The sequence below is a fragment of the Tachypleus tridentatus genome, chromosome 1, assembly GCF_004210375.1.
Source record: "Tachypleus tridentatus isolate NWPU-2018 chromosome 1, ASM421037v1, whole genome shotgun sequence".
Classification (NCBI taxonomy): Eukaryota; Metazoa; Arthropoda; class Merostomata; order Xiphosura; family Limulidae; genus Tachypleus; species Tachypleus tridentatus.
The window spans coordinates 65,667,741-65,692,023 of NC_134825.1; the positions used below are offsets into that span (position 1 = coordinate 65,667,741).

The window sequence follows — 24,283 nt, forward strand, 5'->3', positions numbered from 1 at the left end:
CACTCACCCTTCATGGCACAGCAATATGACTGTAGAGCTTTCAATGCCAAAAATAAAGATTTGATACTCGAACAAGACAAACCATCTCTTTGTGTAGCTTTGCACTTAACCATAAACAAACACTACAGGAAATCAGAAATGCAAGTGTTGTCTAAAACAACTTGATATGCTATGTAAGGGAAAAACAAACACACACTACACCATAAAGAAAACAAAACAAAAAAGGCACAAAACTGATTAAATTTCTTTATTTCTTTTCAAGAAACATTTGTACAAGCAATGACTTAGCTATACAAATTGCTGTACACTTTATACAACTTGTATATTATCCAGAATTACCAGACCAAAGTCTACAAAGTAGTTAACAACCTACTACTCTTACTATGTACCAACTTAAATGTAGCTGTTATAAGTGTACAAGAAAATAAAGTTAATATATTTTCAAGTTTTTAATTTTAATATGTCATCAAATAATAATTTTTTTACATTTAACTTTTCTGATTAGGTTAAAGCTAATTTTTTTGAAGTGGAGCTACATATAATTATTATGTAAACAAAAAATTAGTACAGGAATAAAAGACCTCCACTGTGTACTTTTTTGTTTTTACAAGTTAAAAATATTTAACAAGTTAAAACCAGGTGCACTTACAGTGTCAAAAAAGTTATTATAGACATCAAAGTACTCTAATAAAAATTAAGTGGAAAAGAAGTTTGTAACCAATTACCTTCTTAAAACAATCAGTTATGTAATAATTTGTGGTATATAAAAAAACTTCATAAGATGGTTGAATATTTTTAATAATGAGAAAGATTTAAAATGTAGATAAAGAAATACAGTGTACATTTTTTCTGAATAACTATTTTACTATATTTGAAATTTAGTAATTATGTGCACTTTAAAACAAATGTTGGTTGCATTAACATATTATTTCAAGAAATGAAATTAATAATTATACATAACAATTTCAGCTCATACTTTTAAAACTCTCCTGAAAAAAAAAAAGAGAAACAAAGTTCCATAATGAACATGCTTAGATTTAACTGTTGTAATCAAATTAATAGACATGAAATATCAATTTCAGAAAAAAACATTTAATAATAATAATCCAGTCACCACAAAAATATTAACATGTTTCTGTTAATTATTCAGAACAAAATATTGGATGGGTACAAACTATGTTTAGAAATGTCTTAAGTTTTACTATTAATAGAGACAAAATGTTATTTTATGTATTTACAAAAATACTGACAATCAAATGCTACATATGTATATATTTTAAACAGTATACAGTTCACAGATAGTCCTAGCAACCTTACATGATAAGCATATAGGGAATTAGAACTACTATAAAACTTCCAATAACAAAGCAAGTACACAAAGTGAGTGTTAAAATACTTGTACAAATAGATTCTATTTTATAGCTAGAAAAACCAAAACTTAAACTCATTACTAGATATTGGAAACTAAGTTGTTCTGGCAAATAACTACATACTATTAGAAAAAAGAAATTTCATATTTTTACTTTCAGTATGGCACAAACTTGTGCTATCTCCAAAACTCAGGGTAGTGAAATTTGTTGTTGTCATGCCTATGTTGGTTCAGTTTAGGTTTTAATTTCTGGATATAAAAACTTTCTTGAATTCATAGCTAATATTCAAAGTTGTCAGCCTGTCAAAAAACTAAAACCTAGACTAAATAAACTTACCCAGAGTTTTACGTGGATTATAAGCTAATTATGCTCTAATTATACATATTTACCTAACTTGAAAGATGTCCAGTAAGTAAACAGGCCTACTTTTTAACTGTAAATACCTGATTCAGCAAGTTTAAACTTACATTTAATATTAATCAGCAGCGTTAAAACCACAGTAGCAATTAAGCATCAAAGAAGAAATATTCAGGTAGATTTATGTTTTTCCTGAAACCACAGGACCTATAAAAAACCACATCTTTTTCAACATCATTAGTCTTTAACTGAAATGGTGAAGGAAGACAATTTTTAAACCATGTTATGTTTAAATTAATATAGTACATCACAAACTAAGTACAGGTTAGACGTAACATCTGACAACGAACTTCTAAACTGTAAATAATGAAATGGAAGACAATATTGTCTTTATTTTGTTTTCATTTACTCTATCTTTACTCTCAAAACATTTTTTGATACTTTTATATGTTTATTGAACAAGAAAAACCTTCACACACTAATATATTTACCACCCAAGCAATATCTTCCAGGGATACAAGTGACACAATTCGTAATGATAAGAAACCCACCTGGAATAAAATTGTATCTCAGGACAGCTGGTATGGGTATTAACACTTACTTACTAATGAAGCAGAGAATAATGTTTCGACCTTCTAGGTCATCTTCTAAAGATGATCTAGAAGGCTGAAATGCTGTTCTCTGCTTTATTAGTAAGTAAGTGTTAATACTCATACTCGCCATCCTGAGATACAAATGACACAACTTCAGAGTATTCTATTCACAAGGAATCAGAACTGATTTTGAATATACATCATGATGCTCTTAGCACCTATTTCAGAGGAATACAAATTTTTACTTGTAAACACAAAATGCATGTTTTCAAAAAACAATGAGTGCACCTGTCTTATTCAAATGGCTATCACCAATAAATACTATTATTATGGCCTAATTGTCACCTTGTGGAGAAAAGTTTTCTAAGTAAACAAAGTTATTCCAAAACTTTTGGATGTTTTTAAGAATTTAAGAGACTTTTTTATGCTTGCTGCTTTCAAATTATTTTCAAGTGTAAGATTATATCAGTACTCTTCTAAGTAAAAAATATTTCAAAAATAAATCAATTATTAATAACAGCCAAAGAGGAAGACATTTACAAAAAAGTAAGAGCTATAAACTACAGTTTTAGATAGTGTACAAATCCCATTCCTTGGTTATTTTAAGTCATACATCAAAATCTCTCTTTTTACAATGTTACAGCTAGAAGATGCAAAAATGTCTTCTTGGACCTAAATCTGACACTTAAACATCTGTAAAATCTACACTATTCAAAAAGGTTTTTTCAGTTCTTTACATATCTTTCTGTTACTTTTATTTGTACAGTTAATGTTCTATGAAAAATTAAACAGATTCTTACAATACTACATAACTGTAATTTTCGTGTGTGCATAGTTTCTTAATATGGACTATTATTAATAAAGAAAAAAATATATCAGAAAATGGTACAGATAATGAAATATATTAAAATTCAACAAATTAATGGCTACGTATTCTATGCAATATTTTTTAAACAAGTTTATATTTTGGACTTTATTTTCAGTAGGAAAGTATGTACATTATTAACCCTTTCGGCGAGGTTCGTGACCACAGTTGGCTTGAAGGTTCAGCGTGGCAGACGACCTTCCTTTATCCTTGTTATTCTTATGTATTTAATTTAATATACATAGTATTGGGTACATTCACTGAATATGTCAGGGACTTTTGTTGAGTTATTGCCAAAATATCATGCTTTTAGTACTGATACCGTAATTAGTTGAAGTATCACACACATATATTCAGTGCCATGCCAAACATTAAAAGTTATTATTCAGTGCCAAAAGGGTTAAGAAAAAAGATTAGTTACAGGAGAAATAAATGACATCACTTTCAACTAATAAATGTAATAATAAAACTTACGACTGTTGGTCAAACATATCCAACATAGCATAGCAGTACGACCACTATGTGAAATGTAAAAACACTTGAAAAAAATGCAGCTGCACTGGTATTTTAAAAACACTTCGTAGGGCGTGTTGTTTTTATAAAATGGTATAAAATGTAAATATTTTTTGATAAATAATATACACAGAATATAATTGATAAATTTTTCCCCTTTCAAATCAGAGAGAATCATTTTTGCCATAGCAGAACTATGTAAAATTAATGTTCAGAGCATACTGAATTAAGTTGAATAACAAAATTTAATTGGAATCTGTAAACTGTAATGATTTTTTGATTAGAAACAATGCAATAAACAACAAACAACTTTGGCTTTTGCTTTCAAACAAGGAACATGAGACAAAAAATAATGGCAAGTATTAGATCTAAATAAAAACTTCACTGTTCCATGAGGTATGATGTGGCTCAAACTTTACAAAATCAAAAAATTGTTTCTCATCTGCATTTAATTTTACTTGTACTTTATGTTTCATCAAAACAGAACTTAATCAACAAACTGTTCACTATCTGACATTATGTAGTTTCTGTGGTTAATGTAGCACCACATAACCAAACTCATGAATGATTAGTACTTTGAATCCACTTGGTTTTGTATCAGACATGTAAAACACACTCAAGGGTCAGGTTTAACCTTCTTTCTCTTCACATAAAGAAAATAAAGTCTGGTGTTCTGATGCACTCACTACTAATCAGTGCTATCTACATGTTCTATTATTAATATACATAAAGTCACAGTCTCTAAAACATATACAAGTGAGGAAACGTATGAACAGGAACCTCTAGGTTTTTGCACAGACTGACATCTCTGAAACTTGTTCAGTAATCCTCTTCTTCCTCACATATCTCCACAGAGATAGGAACCTGATGAATGGATCTGTAGAGGATATGCACAACTGCTTCATAAGTTGCCATCATAATAGCAGTGTTGGGAATTTGTCTCACCAACTGGGTAGCGAGGCCTCTATACAACCCTCGGAAACCCTCCTCCTTGAAGACTAATAATAGTGTCTGAAAGAAGAACCTGTATTTGTCTCCTTCCTGGCGAAGCCGTGTTCTCACCACCTCTGTGAGGAAACAGTGATAATATTTAAAGTATGCAAAAATGAATGTTATTATATAATATAAAATCAAGTAGTTTTATGAAATATATTTTTGTTTATTTTAGTTAGCAAATAAATTTTTAAACTCTAATTACATTGGTTGAATGAGGTGCATTTATAATCTAAATATTCATAAAAGTAAAACAGAATCAAATATCTTATTTATGCATCATAAAAAATACTTTTCTATTTCTGGGTAGACAGGTATAATTTCCTGCAACATGTTTTTATTCTCGACTTCAAAGATCTTCTAACTGCCAAGGTAAAGTTTTCAAACAGTACTTTACAATCCACGCACTGCATTTCTAGAAGCAATGAAACTTGTATACACCTTTAACTAATCCCTTGTCAGTTTCAATCTTTTGTCATATTTTGGTTTTATATGTGAATGTATGAAGCCAAGATATCAACATATACACATATATACAAAATTCATATATCAGATTACCAGTTGATAGAAGGTATCTGTTTGCTTGTTTGAAGATAAACACAACCCTACACAATAGGCTATTTGTGCCCACCATAGGCATTAAAAACCAATTTCTGGCATTGTAAATTTGCAGATATACCCCACTGTGCCACTGGTTATGGGGGGAAGGGGACAATACAGGGGGTATCTGGGAAAAGTGACTGCTTTTTGCACAAAAAATTTCAATACCCAAAATAAAAAAAACATGTTATGAAAAAGTTAGACAAAGAATAAAAAACAAGTAAAAGAAAAAATGTCTGATATTTTTCTCTATATCATGTCTTTTGGTATTTTGTCTTACCCCAAAATCCATCTGAGTAGATGCATATAAATATATTTAAAAGTATCCATTAGTCTTTTTCTAAAGGTATTAAATCATTTTTTTAATGAAAAGTATTTTTTGTCTTTACTTTGAGCAACCCCTATAATTCCTAGTTCAAATTCTTGGCAAGCTTCCACATAGTGGAAATTTGCCACATTTGTGATTAATTATTTCCACACAAATTAATATTCTGTATTACCTTCTGGTTAAACAAATGCAGAGTATCAGAGTTGGGCATTTAGTGAAATTTTTTAACCAACTGATTATGAGGTTCATTAATAGATTATATTCTCTCAAAATGGCTTAAAGAAATATTTTATAATGTTAAAAATGAGGTTTTGAGAGTTGCAGTGGACAAAGCACAGAATGCTCATATTAGATTTGGGCTGAACAACAAAACACAATGGCAATATTTCAATTATTTGGATTGTTTGATTAATTAAAAACAGTAATTGGAACCCTTAATTCTGATTAGTTTATTACTTCTGTAATATTGATGGATTTAATCATAATTATGATTACTGGGTTGTTGGAATAACCAAACATAGTAATAACCACAACACCAGTTGATTACTTTCATGAACTTAGTCACTTTTAATTAAAATTTTACTTTATCTGTTATGCCAATTAACTGGCCAGTTCCAGTACCAAAACTCATACAGAAACAATATAACATACATTTACATGTTGCCAGGCCATATGTTTCAAGCATCATAGCTCCCATACAGTTTACAAAATGATAAATTAGATATGTTAATAGAAAGCTTTTATCATGAACAGCTAAATGGGTTACTGAACTAAAAATGTAAATAATACCAAATATAAGTTCTCAAGTGCTTTTAACAAAACAGAAATATTGTAAAACTTTGTTCACAGTAAGAGCTGCTATTGTTCAATGCTCTATTGCATACATGTTTACTTGAATGTAACTCAAACCTTTAAAGTAGCTGTAATAAAAAAAAAGAGATTTCTGTTCAAAAACACTCATTTCCTAACACCTAAAAGTTTCCCTACTAATAATATTGTAATAATACTGAATCAATGGATTTCATATGCTGAAATCATGTTATATTTTCTGTTCCTGAAGAAAATCTCTTTCATAATCATAAGAACACAAAAATGATGGTATGAACAACAAATGGTATTTTTATGGTAAGTAAAACTTATTTTTTTTGGAATATTAGTTAAAAAGTTATTGCTGACCAACTCCATGATCTCTACTCTGCAAGCTTTAGATTATCTTCAGTAATTACTATTACTTTTCATTGTCTTATGAGCACTGATTCAGATTATTTTGTTAATATACAAGCATAAAATAAGCTTATTTGAAAATAACAGAAAGTTGCTGTTCATGTATCATAAACATCATCATAACAAGAAAAACAAATATGAACTTGAAAAAAAAAGAAAATTGGACTTGAAAATGGATTAAAACCCATATGTATTTCATAGTTAATAACATTATTTAAAAGTTCCATTAAATGAGTTTTGCCTACTTTAATCCAAGTCATTCTTATGATTATGTAAGAAGTAGTTCAAACAGGGTGACAGTGTCAAAGTACAGTACTTTTGTAAAGCCACAGAAATGTCAAGACCAGAGCATCAAAGTACTGCAGTTTTTCATTACTTACACTAATAACATAAGACTATATCAAATCCCATCACCAGTCAGGCAATGTCAAAATTCTTAACTGTGATTATATGTAAGAATCATATGTTGTACAGTGCTGATGGACGAGCAGGAAGTAATTTTGATACATACACTGTATCACATACAATATGCTGTAGTTTTGTTACATAACTGTTTATAAAGCCTTGTTGTGCTTGCAAAGAAATTATTTTTACACATTACTTAAAAAAAATCTACTGTGCAGGCAATATAACAAAATAATATTTTCATTTCTTGTGAAAAAAAGTACTGAGTTAGACTTTTTAAAGAAGCATTACAACCATTGCTATGGAAAAAACTAGTACTTTCTCATATATACAACTTTTTTTCAGTGACTTTGTGGAAGCTTTTTTTTTTTGTGTCTATTTAATTAATCTGGAACCCAACATTTACAAAGCATTTATAAGTAATGCTATAGGCTAATCACACTTGTGTCGCAAGTCAATTCATTCTTGTATATAGTAATGATTTACCTAATGTAATGTTGCTACAGAACATAAATTTGTGATTAAACAGCAACAAATACAAATTTAAAATGTTTTAATGGACTTCTACCTGTTTGCAGTTTATTTAAGGATGATGTTTCAAACTTGAGACATGCATGTGATCACAACTCTGTATTAATATCACAATTAACATACTAGTTTATAGCTTTATAAAAACAAATCTCAAAGTATACAGTAACATTACAGTGACAGGATTAACTGAGTTTAACTAATATGTAATAGTAAACATAGTACTCACTTCTCTAGATATCGTAACACTGTTGTTTAATGACATGTACTTGCTTTCATTAAGTTTTACTTCAGATAGAGCCCAAAGTACTTAAAATTAAAATAAATTAAATAATCAATACTTTATTTCTTAGAAAAATATTAAAAACTATACTCTTTCATTACATGTTCAGACTGATTCACTCCACTTGTTTGCCACATAACTGCTTATTTTATTTTCAGATGAAATATTATAAAAGTTAGTTAACCATCCTCTCAACCAGTTGTTACCAAATTTTTTGTGTCAACCTTTTACCTAAAGATACCTTACCACAATCCTATATTTAAAAATTCCAAGAAATTGTAATAATTATAAAATGCTTTATTAAGCTTTTAAATAGCAAAATGGATAAAGGTATAACAACACAATTAATTGCTAAATTATAATTATGTCTATATGTGTGTGTTTTCATTTAGCAAAGCCACCTCGGGCTATCTGATGAGTCCACCTAGGGAAATTGAACCACTGATTTTAGCGGTGTAAATCCGTGAACTTACCGCTGTACTAGTGGGGAACCTTATGTCTAGAACAACACAATTAACTACAAATTATAGAAATTATATTATGTTGGCTAACACATAACAAAAGAGAGATGTGACTTAACACTTTTAATGTAAGCTGAGTACTTATTTCAGTGATACTGGTTGTATACATGTTAGTTTCAGCTGTAGTTCTATTTCCTCTCTACCTTGTGTTGAACTAGTAAGGAAAACCTTGATTTGCAGAAGCATTAAAATGTAATGGTTATAATTTTATTTATTTTATTCTTATTAGGTAAAAGTTGATAAAATATAAAACATTATTATTTTATTTCTATAAGTTGTATAGAAAAATATTTTTCACAAAAGTTACAACCTCAATTCACACCTTCTGCAACCCCACACACACATTTTAAAAAACCGTGCTCTAAACAGAAGGTAACAAGTTCTTTTCTCCTTCATGTACAAATTATCTTTCAATAAATCTCAAATTTCTTAAACTAAGAGAACTATCCAGAATCACATAAAAAGTTTCTGAATATAGTGATGAAGAGATTCAACAATCAATTAAGAACTAGTGTTAAAAGTGAAACAAAACAAAGTAATATCATCTACTAAACTTCAGTGTGAATAAACTTAACAGGAGTTAAAATGAAACAATACTGCTTCTACAGATAAACCTCTCACAACAGATCAATCAACAGATAAAAATTTTATGATAATAAAAGTAAAATTAAAAAACAGCAAACACTTGTATTTTATCATGGATTTTGATAATTCTATATACATGTACAGTTTGTTATTTTACAAATGGCATTACTTCAGTTAATAAGTTATTAGAAGTAACTTTTCAGATTTCTAACATGAGTACTCATACTGTATTAATTTATTTTGACTATCACATTTTTTAATGCACAATTTTGGCTCAATTACCTAGTCCTACTATGTGTGCAAGATGTTTTGTACATAACATGATCTAAAAAAATAGTTCAATTAAAAAGTTGCCTAGTAACAATTCTGTAAATAAAGTAAACAAAAGTTTTTGTTACTGATCTTTATTTTTAGTGTTCATAATATATTTTTAGCATTATGCTGACAAACTGTTTCTCGGCCATCTAACATTATTCTATTTTAGCTAATTAGTCTTCAGATTTACTGTTATAAAGAAACTTAGGCTTGTGCGTGTCTTACAGTGTTGCTAAGTAACGTGTATCTGAATTGTTCTGTTAGATCATGTTGTTTATTAAACGCCTTCCTCCCCTTGAAGGCTTAGGCAAATGAGCCAAGCTTGTGCATTAAAAATCTAAAATAAAATGCAGCAACAGTTCAAATAAACTATTTAATACAATTAAAAAAATTGAGTTATTTCTTATTGGATTACTTTCACTTCTTTAAAATACCAGTTTCACAATATATTGATAAGAAGGTAAAAATTGAGTGATGTCACTAACATAAATTTCTGAATTCTCTAAATACATAGAATTTCTTTAAACTGTAGCCCCTATCCCTTAGGATATATATATAATGTAATTGATTTTTATAAGGATGAAACAAATGAATTTTTCCCAATAAAATTAACACTGTAGTACAATTATAGTTTTGAAAAGAACAAAAGCATCATCATTATAACCATAATATAATTATCGTTACAAATAGGCATAATTCTACTCTATGTTATCTTAAACTGTTGAAGGCTAAACTATTCTAACCACACACGTTACTGCTATTTTATTTATTACATACATTTCAAATCAGTATTGTCCTAATTTCGCGAAAGTATTTTAATATTTGAGAAACATATTCAGTATTAATTAAAATTATTTTTTTAATCTAAACTATTAAAGTCCAATCTGGCCTACAGCTGCCAGTAGTGCCATCATCAATAACCATTAATGACATCACTTTGCAGATGGCCTTCGTATTTTCATCACGTCAATGATAACCCGTTTATTACCGCGTGACTGAACGAAAATATGTACATATACACCAGTTTTCATCATATTTAATCTTTTGAGAAATCAAAATCATGCCAACAAATATTTCTATCATTCATATCTTTCGAAACTCACAAATCTAGAAATCTGTCTGATATATCATGCCCAATCAAACAACGTACTTTATAAAGACAAAACTCATAAAATTCAGTTTGCGTTAGTTTCTTTCGCGCCGTATAATATTCTTCAAAGATCTAAATAGTCTATACTATAAATGTAATTCAAAAAATAAGAAATAAAACTTGATCTGCTCTTGTGTTAAAATTTCTATACATAATTTTCAAACTCTAGAATACAATCGCATAAAAGCGTATGATGCGCTAAATTACAGTTAAAGAAATAATCGCGTTGAACTGCGAAGTTTCAATCTCCTCTCCCCATGATTTACAGAGCCCCAGTGCACCAATCAATATCTTCTATTACTTCTGTAGCTACAACGGAGGATAGAGGGCTCATTTCCGGAAAAAAAAACAAAAAAAAACACTGGGACACTTGCCCGTTGCTTTTTAGCACGTGTGCCAAGTTTTGCTTTCGTTAGCTTCTATGTGAGAGTATGAACATTTCAAAAATAGTATCAAGAGATCCAAAGAGAAGCCAGTAACAAAACATTCGATACCAAATTCTAGTTCAGCAAACCTACTCTTAAACTCCAATCACGCCTAGGTGACCTTTCGGATACGTTGGTGCCTGCTTTTTAACCCCAAATAAAAAACAAAAAAAGGTAGGGGCTACTCTATATAATCAAGACACCTCGAGTCCGCCTGTAAAGTGTAATCTCGCTAGCCCCAAAACTGTGTAAGGCTATCTACAATACCCGTCTCTAATTTGTATTGATACATTATAGAGAATAGCTCTAGTAAACAATACTAATCACAAATTATTGGGCTATTCTAATTGAATAGTGAGATTTCCTCATCACTCTTATAATACACTTACGGTTCCACCGTGTGGAGTAACATTGATCAATAGGTCAACAATTCTGAATATCCGGCTAACGTTCATCGCTAAATTTTTGGTGAAATACTTTTAACAATTATTTTATTCTGCAACTATAACGAAAACGTATTTACAATAAAAAATTTGAGTCATCGCGTCTTAGGTTAAAACAAAATGGAAAATAAAACTCGCTTTACGTTAGAATGTGTAAATACGAAATGTTTGTATTAGTGAAACCGTTTAAGAACTTTTCTATATAAATTTATTACAAACAGCATAATAAGTTGAGACAATACAACTGTATGAAGAGATGCTGGGTTAATAAGAAATGTTTGTCCTACCTCCAATCCTACCCACATTTTTTTTTTTTTTAATATGCACACGTCTGATAACCATACTTATTCCCACATGCTTTGACTGAATCTTATATAACTAACAATGTGGTCGCATACCTCTCGGGAATGAAATGTATAAAAATGAAAAGGTTACTTTGATCAATACGTGCATTTTGAAAATATTTCAAGTTACATTTCTATGAGACTTGTAGGGATTCCATTAACAACGTAAAAGGACATGCTAACAAAATATACACCCCTTCAAAATTAAGAAGACAAAACTGTGATACAAGGGTATATAACATCTATCTGATATAATCTTTGAAAGACAATATTGTTGTTTGAATAAATTCCGTTACACCAAGAAACTCGGCTGTATACTGACGATGTAGAAGGATATTTTATTACATAATTTTAATCGTTCCATAATTAATAAAAAAACAACAACAACAGAATGATATATTACGTGACCAATATAATGTTTAGGAAACGTTATATTGTTACTGTTCCATATAAATAAATTCTGAAACAACACGCGAACTGTATTATACGCTCAGTTGTTACTAAACTGCTGGCTTACTCTGTTCGTTCTAAATATCTGTGAAGGCTGGCGCGAGATTAGTAGCTGCAAGGTCAAGAGCAGTGACGTATAGCGGCAACAAACACAAGGACGAGTGAACTAGATAAGGAAAAAATACTTTGTATGTAACGAAATAAAACATTTTATGCTCTAAGTGGTTTACTTAAATAGCTAATTTTATAATAACTTTACCCATTTGAAACAATATTCTTTGCTAAGTGTTGAAAACTACGGTATCTATTTGCGCTGTAACAAGATATACCAAGTTTGTGGAAGAACGAACCTCTGCTTGTATCCAATAAATTAACTTTACACATTTAACTTAGACTAAATTTAACTAAATTATTTGATATGACTCAGGTGTACTTTTACTAGTCAGCCAAAGTAGGCAAAAATGACGTGGTGTATAATATCAGAAATACGTTGTTGCTTTATTTATTTACTTGTTTCTCTCACTCAGCCATAAACTGTAAGCCATGTATTTAGCTTCTAGTGACCAAATAGTTTTACTTCAATATAAAACGTCGAACATATCAATTTTCCAGTTCTAAAGCATGCCATTAGCACGGAAATAGTTGATTCTAACAATATCACATTCACACATGTGAATTCGCAAGTTTTAACGTGTAAAACGTCAACGTCTTAGCTGGCAGAGTGTGGCATTAAATCTTTACTGTGTGTTTAATATTATACCACAAAAAAAAATGGTAACTTAAATCGTTCGATTTTTTACTAGCTCAATAACAGTTTCTAGAAAGAAGAGTACAATAGTATGACAACTATTCCTTGTATGTTTCGATCCACTCATAAATAAATAGTTATACACACACCCTTAATGAAAACCCTTCTTGTGGCAGTAAAACCAATTCGACTTGTATTACTACAAGTCTTAATGTGGTGCATTTCCACACACATATTAATGTTTAGTATAAAGCCCCACCTTAACAGACTTAGTAAAAAAAAAAAAAGAGGAGAAACAACAAGACTTAAAATAAATGCTATGGATAAAAAAAGCTTTTGTTTACAATATCCTAAATCACATAATTAATACTTCTGTTTTTTACTAAAAGAGTTCTCTACATCAATCACATCACTACTTACAAACAGTCATGCAGTTTTAACATATAGAGAAATGTTTTTACACACAAAAGTGCTCCAAAAAATTAACACTGAAAAACATGTTTTTGAAACAATATATAAAAATAAGCTCAGATTAAAAACAGTATGATAACTGTTATAAAATTCCTAATTGCATATTCAGCAAGCACAGATTTAAGTATTGTCCTATACAAAAACAACACTCTCCATATTAATATTCACAAGTGGATTTTTCCTCAATTCGTAAATTATGTGAATAAAAATAAGTATAATTAGCTGAATAATTCTAAAAGTTTGTTGATTGAGAGAATATTTCTTTGCTCTCTTTTCTTCACAATTAAAATCAGCAAACTAAACTTTCCATCCATTTCCTTTCATTCACATATCAAAAAAGTGAAAATCAATTGATCACTAATATTCAGTCTTTTTCACACAGTTCAAGTTGCATTCGAGTGATTCTGAAATATACTACAAAAGTCTGGCATGCACACAGAAGGGCATGATTCCAAGTAGAGTAAGGTCCCCAGCAAAGAGTTGGAATGCATGATCAAGACACTTAATGTAACAGTGCTCTCTAACGACACTTACCAGGCCAAAGTAACATCAAAAAATGACTTAAAAAGTACTGAGACCTCTGAAGATATACCTAATCGCAAATATTCTTAAGTGTTTTACGACCAACAAAATCTTCACTTTGAATTTATTATGCAGCCAACAGAAGGAATACATCACATTAAAAAAGTTAATTTTTTGGAAAAACTTCTCTTCAATACATTATTTGTTCTGAAAATGTTATCACAGAATAATATTCCACAAAAAATGATAAAAATAACAATTAGGTGCATTTGTAATTGAATAACAATAATTTATCTTAATATTTCAAAAACTGTTACTGCTATTGTATCAACACTGGAGGTGAGGGAGAGTACTCACCAATGTGGAAACACTGTCAAAAGTTAATTCAGTCAGATCACAAATTTCATCATAATTAACTTACAATTATTATTATTATACACTTGTAACTAGTGCACCATTAGCCGTATTCAATGAATAAATGGTGCTCTTAAAATATACACTAAACTATGTGCATCTTTCACTGACGTTGATTCTACAAATAGTGCAATGGAAATTTCAACTAATCTCTTCAAAGCAATACTTTAGACTGACAATTACAAAAGTATGATAAAAAACATTACCAAAGTGAAACAAATCTAATGTCAAATTATTTCACTCATACAGCATTCAAAAAGAAATGTCAAAACATTATGACAAACTTCTCACAGTGTATGATCATTCATTAAAGGTAAATGAGGAAGCAACGTAATGGTTTTAGTTGACTTTTAACATGAGAGTGAAATTATTTATTTTTCAAATTTGAATAATGAAAAATTAATTTTACTAGTTTTAAGCTTATGTAAAATGCACAACTATTTAACAGGTATCCTTTTCATAACATTACAATTAATTTATTCAAAAATGTCAATATTATCCAGCTTAACTAAACAAATTTAAAAATATGTTTTATCTTAAAATTTTAAAATTTGACAGTAACCATTAAAAATTACCAGTCTTTAATACATTTCTCATTTTAAATTAAAAACAACAAAAGAGTTGAGGAATGTTTCTCTCATATAATACAAGTTTTAAGGTTACAATAATATAAACAATATTGAAAATGACACTTCTTTCATACAACACTTATTACACACCCACTTATTTACTGCTAACATGTTTGATAAAAACAAAAACTGATGCTTAGAAATTAAGAACAACCTGTAACAATTTAAGAAATGGAATACAATGGAAAATTCTATAAAGAATCTTTTTATTTTCAAATCTGAAGTTAAAAAAATGAAATTATATAATTTTAGATACGTTTTAAAACCACATGTAACAAAATTACAAAAATTAGCTTAGATTCATTTTTTCTACATTATGACAAATGTTATTTAATTACCATGATTCTTATCAATTTTAAGATATGAAAAGCTTGTTATATGGATGTCAACAGTAAGGAACATCTTAGAACCAAGGGTTCAGTAATGAATTGTTCTGTCATGGTCTTTATTGTCTCTTATCAGTAAGAAATTATTTAGTGCTTTCAATCAAGTAGTAGTAGTAGTAATAAAATGTACAACTTGTTCAATAGTGAAAACACTAAGAAAACAAAAAACTGAACAATCCAAAGCTTAGTTTTATTATTCATAATGATGTTTAAAGCAAGTATGAAGTTAAAACATGATCCATTTAAAGTATGACAACAACATAAGACAAATGTATCCAGTATAAATATGCCCATATAATTTATTTTAATTAATTTTTATTACCATGAAAAATATTATTTTCCTGACATCTCTTTCAAAATAAAAATTTAACATAGTTTACTATAATTTTCTTTCCAATTATTTTCTTAAAAATTACTTAAGTTTACACTAGAAGAAATTTTGGAGAAATTGTTACTATTCATATCTAAAGCTTAAAAACACAAAAGACTTACTTCAATATTAGTTTTTTAATAAAATGTATTAGCAAGATACATGTACACATAACAGCCCTCTGAGGTGTTTAAAGATACAAAGTATTTTGTTTTACTTAGAAATTACAAACTATACATACAACCCTTAGTAACACCATTATATATACATACACACGTAAGACACAAAAACACATACAAAACAATTTATCTGCCCCTGTTTAAAGAAAGTACTCACCATGTGGGTATGCTATTGATGAGGCACAACTTTTAGAAACAGCTCCTGCAAACATGTACTCGAGGAAGTCTCTACTAGATTTAGCATTTGGATCATAATTTCTCCTTCTACACAAAGAACGTTCTCTTAGCTTTGCTTTGATAAACTCATAAATTACAAAATGAATAATAGTTTCTGAGATACCAAAATAAGAAGCACTGAGACCTTTGTAAAATCCTCGTATACCCTTGGAACTGTAAATCCCATAAATACAGCTTCTTGCAGAAGTACTTCCAAATGCTCTGAAAAGTAAAAAATACATTTAGTTTTATTATAGTTAAGAGAACTTTACACTTGGCAAAAAAAAGCTAAAAAATAAATTTTTATCTATATTGGTCTGTTGCAATGTATGATTTACAAATCTTGGTTTCATTACACACACACACACACACACACACACACACACATTTTAAAATGATTATCTATTTACAAAATAAAGGCAATATATTTTAAGAAATAGACATCTTTGTTAATAATACACAGAGAAATTTTTTATATATGGATATAAACTATTAAACAATTGACCTTATTTATTCATAATGTAACATTAAACAATCACAAGATATTTCACCGGGTCCAGATAAATTTCACAAAACCTACACATTTTATAACATACTGCATAAACAGTGTGAAGGTAGTTGATTAGTTTTTAACCACTATACCTTTGATCTAACTGTAGCCTAGTCTTCACAACCCAGATAGGGTTAGTTACAGAACAGGACATGAACCCTATAATGAAACAAATATTTATTCTGCAACATAAGCAAGCAGTTCTACTACATGTAAACCAACTAACACACAGAGGGATTTCTTAAAAATAAGCACATGTATATGTGCACAGTATAAGAAATAGTTTAAACCACAAAGAAAAAACCAAAACATCAATTTCTTTTCTCATAAGTTCTTATACAAAGCAAAAAAAGCTTCCTTTTGCCCCAACATCATTTGATATGCCGCTAAGCCATGCTTTTCTGTCATATTTCAAGATAAAAAAATGTCATTAATTATACACAACTTTCTTTTCTCTTTTCAACATGCCCTTCAAATTATTTAGTATATTGTAAATTTTTCAGTTTGTTACTACAGTATATTTCCAGAGTTGAAGTAAAATAATGGCTCATATTTTACTTATGAAACATTTAAAAATCAAACATGTACATTTTATGAGATAGTTTAACTATAGATTTCAAATCAGAGTAACAAAAGCCATTTTTAGGCACACCATTTTGAAAATAACACCAAAAATGTGTAATAACCACAGTTAAGAAACTGAAGAGTAGCCACTTGGGCTTTTGTAACACATGACTAATTTGGCTACCAATAAATGCTAAATACTTCCACAAACTAAATATAGATACCATACTTTTTATTTTAGTTTTTAGAATTAATTGTTTTCAGAACAATAAAAGAGCAGTGTGAGTTTTTTAACTCACAAATTATGGATTATTTTCACTCTTACATTATTCCTCTATTGTTCATGTAAGTGAAACACTAGTGTTATGTTTTAAAATACTGGTACAATCAACCTTCCAAACCTTATGTGTTAATGCATTATCCTAAATGTTATTGGAATCTTGATGTACATATTTAGATACATATAAGTGGTACATTCACAAGTAAGGAAAAAATATGTTTTATTCTACTAGTTTGAAAGTAATAATAAAGGCATGCCATTTCAACTATTTTAATGTTCATACCAAATTCAACTGAAAAAAAAATCTTATCCACAACACTAATCTGAAAAACAAAATCTCTTACTTTTTAATACAACATGAAATTTAGATTTAAGTTTGAATGAAGTAATAAATTAGATTATTATAAACTGGATAACTCTGAAACTACCAGCAAACTAACAAGTAAACAGTCTTAAGCCTTTCATTAAAAATGACATTATCTTCCAACTAAGAAAACTTACCAGCACTAGCTGCAGATACAATATGGACCCATGGTGTATCTGGTGTGAGGTGTGCATTACAAAAACCCTTTGTTTGAGAGTATGTGCAAAAATATATAGCCCTAGAATAGACATATACATTCATAACTTTGAAATTATAAATAGATCATTCAAGTGAGATCACTAACATACAGGGCAATTTCAATATTAATTAGAATCTCACTTGATATTAAAATTTACAAACTACACAAATTTATTTCTCGTAATTGTTTACAAAATTAGTGATTTAAATAATTAAATTTAAATTGAATAGTTTTTAATTGTTAATAATGTTCAAAATTCAAATTTATTTTTGATTAAATTTTTTTTACCCTCTAAAAGTAAAGAAGTTTCATTAACTTTACTGTGTTATACATGACTTACATAAAACAACCACCAATTAAGAATTTAAGTTGTTATCCAACTGGTTTTATGACCTCTGATATTGAGTGAAAGGCTTAATCTGCAAATTGCTTTAACAAATAGCTTGCAGTCAAAGTGTTAACACTAGATCCAGCTTCCCTTAATAAAGTGGCTAACAGAAAAGATATATAGAGGCAGGATGACAGTAGTTATAGCTATAATTGTACTCAAACATATTAAAAAAGATAAGGATTAAGTTGCTACAAATGTAAGTAAAAATGTTAATTTTGAAGGTTCTATAGGTACTTGTTATCTGCTACAAGTTTCAAACTATAAATATGTATTTTTACTCTATGACAAAACAAGGAAAGTGGAAACTATGCCCTCTGCAGGAACTAGAAAGGTATAAAACTGTGCATTCTTAATAAGAACATAAATAAAAACTATAAAAAGGTATTCTGCCTATCAAAATCATCCTTTAGTCAAAGAAAACCAACAAAGCTTAAACACAATCCTTTATTTCAAATACATATAGCTAACTAACAAAATAATAAAAAAGTAAAACTTACAACACATAATACATTACCAGACAAACCACTCTCCAAATTTGTAATTCTTAATTTAAAAAAATATTTTCATGAATTCTAATCTACAGCAAAAGTGGCTTATGAGTTTAAAATGCCATTAATGCACTGTTATAATTTTTCTTATACAAAGATGTTTTGTGGCAGTTAAAAAGTTTATAAAACCTCACTATAATATCCCTATAAAGGTAACTACACCAAAAACCTGTCAGAAGGTATACAACTTTATCAATGGTATAACAGGCAGAAAATGTAGCCATGACAGTTCAAAGGGATACTTCTCAAAATCTGGTGAACATTCACATAAACAAATTATACCTATATATATTAAAACAAAATAATTTTTCACTTTGTATGGAATTTCTGTAAATACAAAAATGTCCTCGCCATAAACAAAATATTTACATAATTCATTTGTACAAAATCTCTTAACTCCAAATTATCCAAGTAAAGAAATTCGGTAGCTTACCGAGACGGGGCAACACCAACAAGGTTTGGACCTAAACCTTTAAAGAGTGCTCTAGCACCTTCATTTTCTACTATGTGTCTGTGAAAATATAACATATATAAATCCCTTCATTAATAATCAAGTGTTATGTATGAACCTGCTTTGCATATCAATTTACAAAAAAAGGGGGTATAATACTATAATCATAAATCTGCAAGTTTTATTAAATCAACATTTTATATTAATGTGATATCAAAAATCTAGAACTACATCACTGAATTATTTTTCACCTTATATTAATAATTCTTCCTTTGCTGAATGATGAAATCTATAGATATATATAGTATAATAACAGGTAGGCAAATAATTTATAAGCATAAGGGAGAATTTTATTGATGGTTGAATGCACTATGTTTCAACAGAAAAACAGACCTGTATTATTCAGGTTTGATCAGTGCTAAGCATTACAAGGTTTATATAAAGTTACAAAGACATAGGAAATAAACGTAATGGAAATGGTGACAAAATACAAGCAAAAGTCAAGAGTATGAATGGTAAATAAACCTTACCAAATATGGCTGATGTTGCTTGGGCCATTATCCCAGTTCAACAAGAGTTTGTTTGTTTTCATAATTTCTATAGTTTCTAAACAGTCTTGTCCTTTTATACTTTGGTATTGATCCAGAAAAATAATTTCATTTCAGAATATTTTACAACATGTTTCATATTGATGACATGTTAAGATGGACATCTGGAATTCACCTCTACCCAGGTAACCTTGGTGTTCTTTGTATATAATTTCTAAGGAATGTGATGTTTGTTCTAGCTGTATTTGTCAGTCAACTCACCACTTGTACATCTGACCATATATGATCTTTAACGATATTCTGCCATTAGTTCCGTCATATTTATTCTCTGTCCTTTTGAAGGGATATATGAACCTTGTATTACTTAGCACTGATAATACCTAGAGAAGATGTACCAGTGTTCTGCCATCAAGAAACTTCTTCCTTATACCACTAAATTGTTGTTTGCCCACCTATTATTATTAGCATAATTTTCTTCCTTACTCAAATATACAGTACAACTTGTTTTCTGATTTACATTAAAATGTGATGCAAAATGTTTTTTACGATGTTTATTTGTAAATGATTTTATAAACTCTGTACAACTTATCCATAAATTTATTATAATGATATTTCATGTTTTTATTTTACTATATACATGGTATTAAGACTAATTTGTACTTATAACTGGAATATTTATTTACAGACATTATGTCTGCATATAAGTCTGAAACTTACAAGTACTTTTACATTTCATTTGTCACCAAAATGATCCATATATAGCTCTTTATTTCTCAGATATACTGTTTGGTTTGTAATCACAAATTAAAACTACTTTATCAACGTCTCTATTGTCTGTTTAATACAAACAAAAATAAATTTCATTTCATGGTGTATGTGCACAAGTAGTAAAAAAAAACTTACTTGAGGCAACGCCAAATCCCAATTGTCTGTTGTCGATTTGTTGAAGTTGTGGAATTGAGAACTGGTGAGAAAGAACTTTCTGCTGGGGCAGAGTTACAACTTGTTGAAGTACTGTAAGTGTATACATGACACTGATGATTTGTATTGTTTATTGAGGGGTTGCAAGAAGCTGATGGCACATACACATAACTAAAGTTTGCAACAGATGACTGAAGTCGTGTTTTAACAACCTCTAATGGACATGTTGCAATAGCACCTGCTGTTCCACCAATTCTAGATCAAACATAATTGATAATCAGAACACCATTCTCCAAAAGTAAAAGTATTTTGGAACAATCCAGAAATATGTTCTGTTATTTTCTCAGAGTTTCTTTGATTTGGAATGTTGTAATTTATCTATGCAGATTACTCTGCATTGTTAGATTAGTGTATGGATTTAGATCTCACCAAAATTGCAAGCTAGCTGAACTTTGTGAGAAAGTATTGGATTTATGGTACAAAACATTATTGTCAGCAAGGCCACTCAACCACTTTGACAATACATTATTATTTTTACAAGTAAAAACACAAGACTAGTACATCTGGAAAGTTGTACTTCCTGTACTCAAGATTCACTTTAGTAGGTAGGTTGATTTAAGCAGAAATTAATGTTAGTTCTGTCATAAATTTTTTTATTATTAAGTAACTGATTTCTCTACTTAGATAAGAGCAGCTAATTGTGTCAAACCTTAAAATCAAAAACTAAAAAAATGTTACTACTTTATAACAGGCCTGAGGCTATATGTATATGTAGTTTCCAAAACTTGTAACTATGGTTGAAAACAATCACATTTACTTTCTCAACTCTATTATTTCAACACAAAGTCAACAGAGCTGTGTGACTATTTAAATTCATGAATCAATTAACAATCAAACTTATTAACTATTTAAGTTAAAACAACTGTTATTCACAGGAGACTTGGATAACTGAAATAACTGAAAATGGTAAAAATTAGAAAGATTAAATATAATTAGTTGATTATTTATAAGTCATGACTGACCAGTTAGGCTGAATAAACTCAAATTAACTGAATGTAAAAATGAGAAATCAATGATTGCAATATATTGATAACACTGAACCCTTATGATCCCAGACATCAACAATCTTCACAATGGGAAATTTAACCAATAATTAATCTACATATATCCTTTCCAAATACCAACAGTTATTTCTTATAACAAAGCATGCATCTCCTACAAATGTAATACATACATGACAAGTCAGACAGTGGTCAATCAGAACAGGAAAATATAGAAGTTAAATACTGACCACAGAACACCTATGCATTAAGTGGATATTGAATAATGAGAGTAGCAATGGCTATATAAACTACAAAAAATGTCAAAGGTCATCAGAGTGATTTTTGTTATAGTCATATAAAGTCAGTGTTCCAAAACAAAGATGCACAGAAATGTAAGTATCATTCAAATGTGATGTTTCTTCATAAAAGTAAGCAACATATCTATGATGTACACTGTATTCTGAAAAGAAATCGTTCATTTGAACAAGGTTTTATATATATATAGCCCTTATCATTAAAATATTTATCAAGCCTTCTCTTAAAATAACTGTATCCAAAAGATCTGAAGACAACTTATTCCAAAGACCAATCACCCTATTAGAAAAATAAAGCTGTCTTAGCTGAAGATGCCTCATACTCTGCCAAAATGTGTTTACATTTCCTAGTCCTACTATTATAACAATTAAGTACAAAAAATTACTTAATATGCCATTTTGATGATTAAATTTGCATAATTATTTACAACATGATCAACTACTACATTTTTATGTGTGTGTGTGTGTGTGTGTGTGTGTGTGTGTGTTTTCTTATAGCAAAGTTATCGGGCTATCTGCTGAGTCCACCGAAGGGAATCGAACTTATATTACAGTATATTAATAAAATACCCTTTAAATTTTTAGACATTGTTAACATTAGCTTAAATTTTGTCTGGTTTATTTACAATTTCAAAATTTCATACATAGTTTGACTGCTGTTAGCATTAATATTACACTATATTAAAAAAACAAAACAAAAAATAACTGGTTTAATGCTAAGTGGTCAAGCCTTAACAAGAAGAATAAGAATAAAAAGCCAATCTATTAATTAAGAATGTTGTTTATAAGCTTTTACATTTAACAAGCTAACATTAAATCAGTATTGACAATTAATACAACAATCAGTGAAAATTCTGGTGCATAAGCAAAAGAACTAACTTTTATTTTAAAGATTAATGTTGTTGTTAGGCCTTGTAACTTTAGCCTTATGGTTGTCAAGTGATAATCTTTTGGGAGCAAATAATCTGTTGAAAGTACTAATTTAATATGATCTTCCAATACTACAAAAACATCCACCATACCAGTACTAGTAATAATAATAGTAATAAACTACTAAGAAAACGTAGCGATTTTAAAAATGACTCACCCGCCAGCAAGAAGATGTATTATCGTATCGTAACTGGACATAACGTAATTCACAATCTAATTGAATTTTCTGGAAAAACAAAAACAATGAATTACTACACACTATAGAAAAAATAGATGAAGTATTCAATAGCAAAGAATAGTAGTATATTTTCTAAATGTTAATTTCCATGAAGTTATGGATATAATTATAAACTAGTTTCCAAAAGCCATGATAAAGTATCAGTCACACTCACTATGCCAATAATGTTGTAAGTGTAACTTGTGCGTGTAGTATTAACTTCATAAAGTTAAAAGATATAAAACTTAATAGTCGAGTTACAACTTACAATTTAGTTAGAGTTCAACCGTCTGACTGAGAATGAAAAGTTTATTTTCCATTACACTTGTACACACAGGAAAAACGTAGGAACTACTACGCTAGGAAAAAAATGCAAAATTCAACAAATATTTACATACACACAAAATGTAAAATTTCAACTCGTTCAAAATAAATATCAGATTTAACACGAATATCCCAAATTACAAACTACACGTCTTACGTCGTACGGTTAATTCACGTCACCCCACAGCATGCCGGGACGTAAACAGAACTCACGGTCGATCACACCAAATGCACGTGAACAGTTGGTTTTCATTGGCGCTCAATAAAGCCATGTGACTTTTATCAATGAAAACATTATTAAATTGCTACCATAATATATTCTCGGTTTATAAAAGTTAATGAAAAGGTATCTTTCGTTGGGATGGTTCTTTTAAATTATTTGGTGAAAATAAGGCTAAATTCCGACTAAATA

The 24,283-nt window shown here is 29.3% G+C and overlaps 1 protein-coding gene across 3 annotated transcripts; it reads right to left on the reverse strand.

Moving 5' to 3' along the window:
• Nucleotides 1-232: 232 nt before the first annotated feature.
• Nucleotides 233-24,069, reverse strand: LOC143250781 (solute carrier family 25 member 36-A-like). Of its 3 annotated transcripts, XM_076501783.1 has the most exons (9): nt 23,816-24,054; nt 23,488-23,556; nt 21,026-21,298; nt 19,557-19,634; nt 18,123-18,223; nt 16,870-16,936; nt 16,169-16,449; nt 12,360-12,458; nt 233-4,765 (listed from the first exon to the last, which is right to left on the reverse strand). In XM_076501783.1, the coding sequence occupies exons 2-8, from the start codon at nt 23,526-23,528 to the stop codon at nt 12,370-12,372; spliced, it is 930 nt and encodes a 309-aa protein (XP_076357898.1). In that variant the 5' UTR covers nt 23,529-23,556; nt 23,816-24,054; the 3' UTR covers nt 233-4,765; nt 12,360-12,369. The 3 variants fall into 3 exon arrangements, with proteins under 3 accessions (XP_076357898.1, XP_076357879.1, XP_076357887.1); XM_076501764.1 differs by lacking the exon at nt 12,360-12,458 and having other exon boundaries at nt 23,816-24,069; XM_076501772.1 differs by lacking the exon at nt 12,360-12,458 and having other exon boundaries at nt 23,946-24,059.
• Nucleotides 24,070-24,283: the final 214 nt, after the last annotated feature.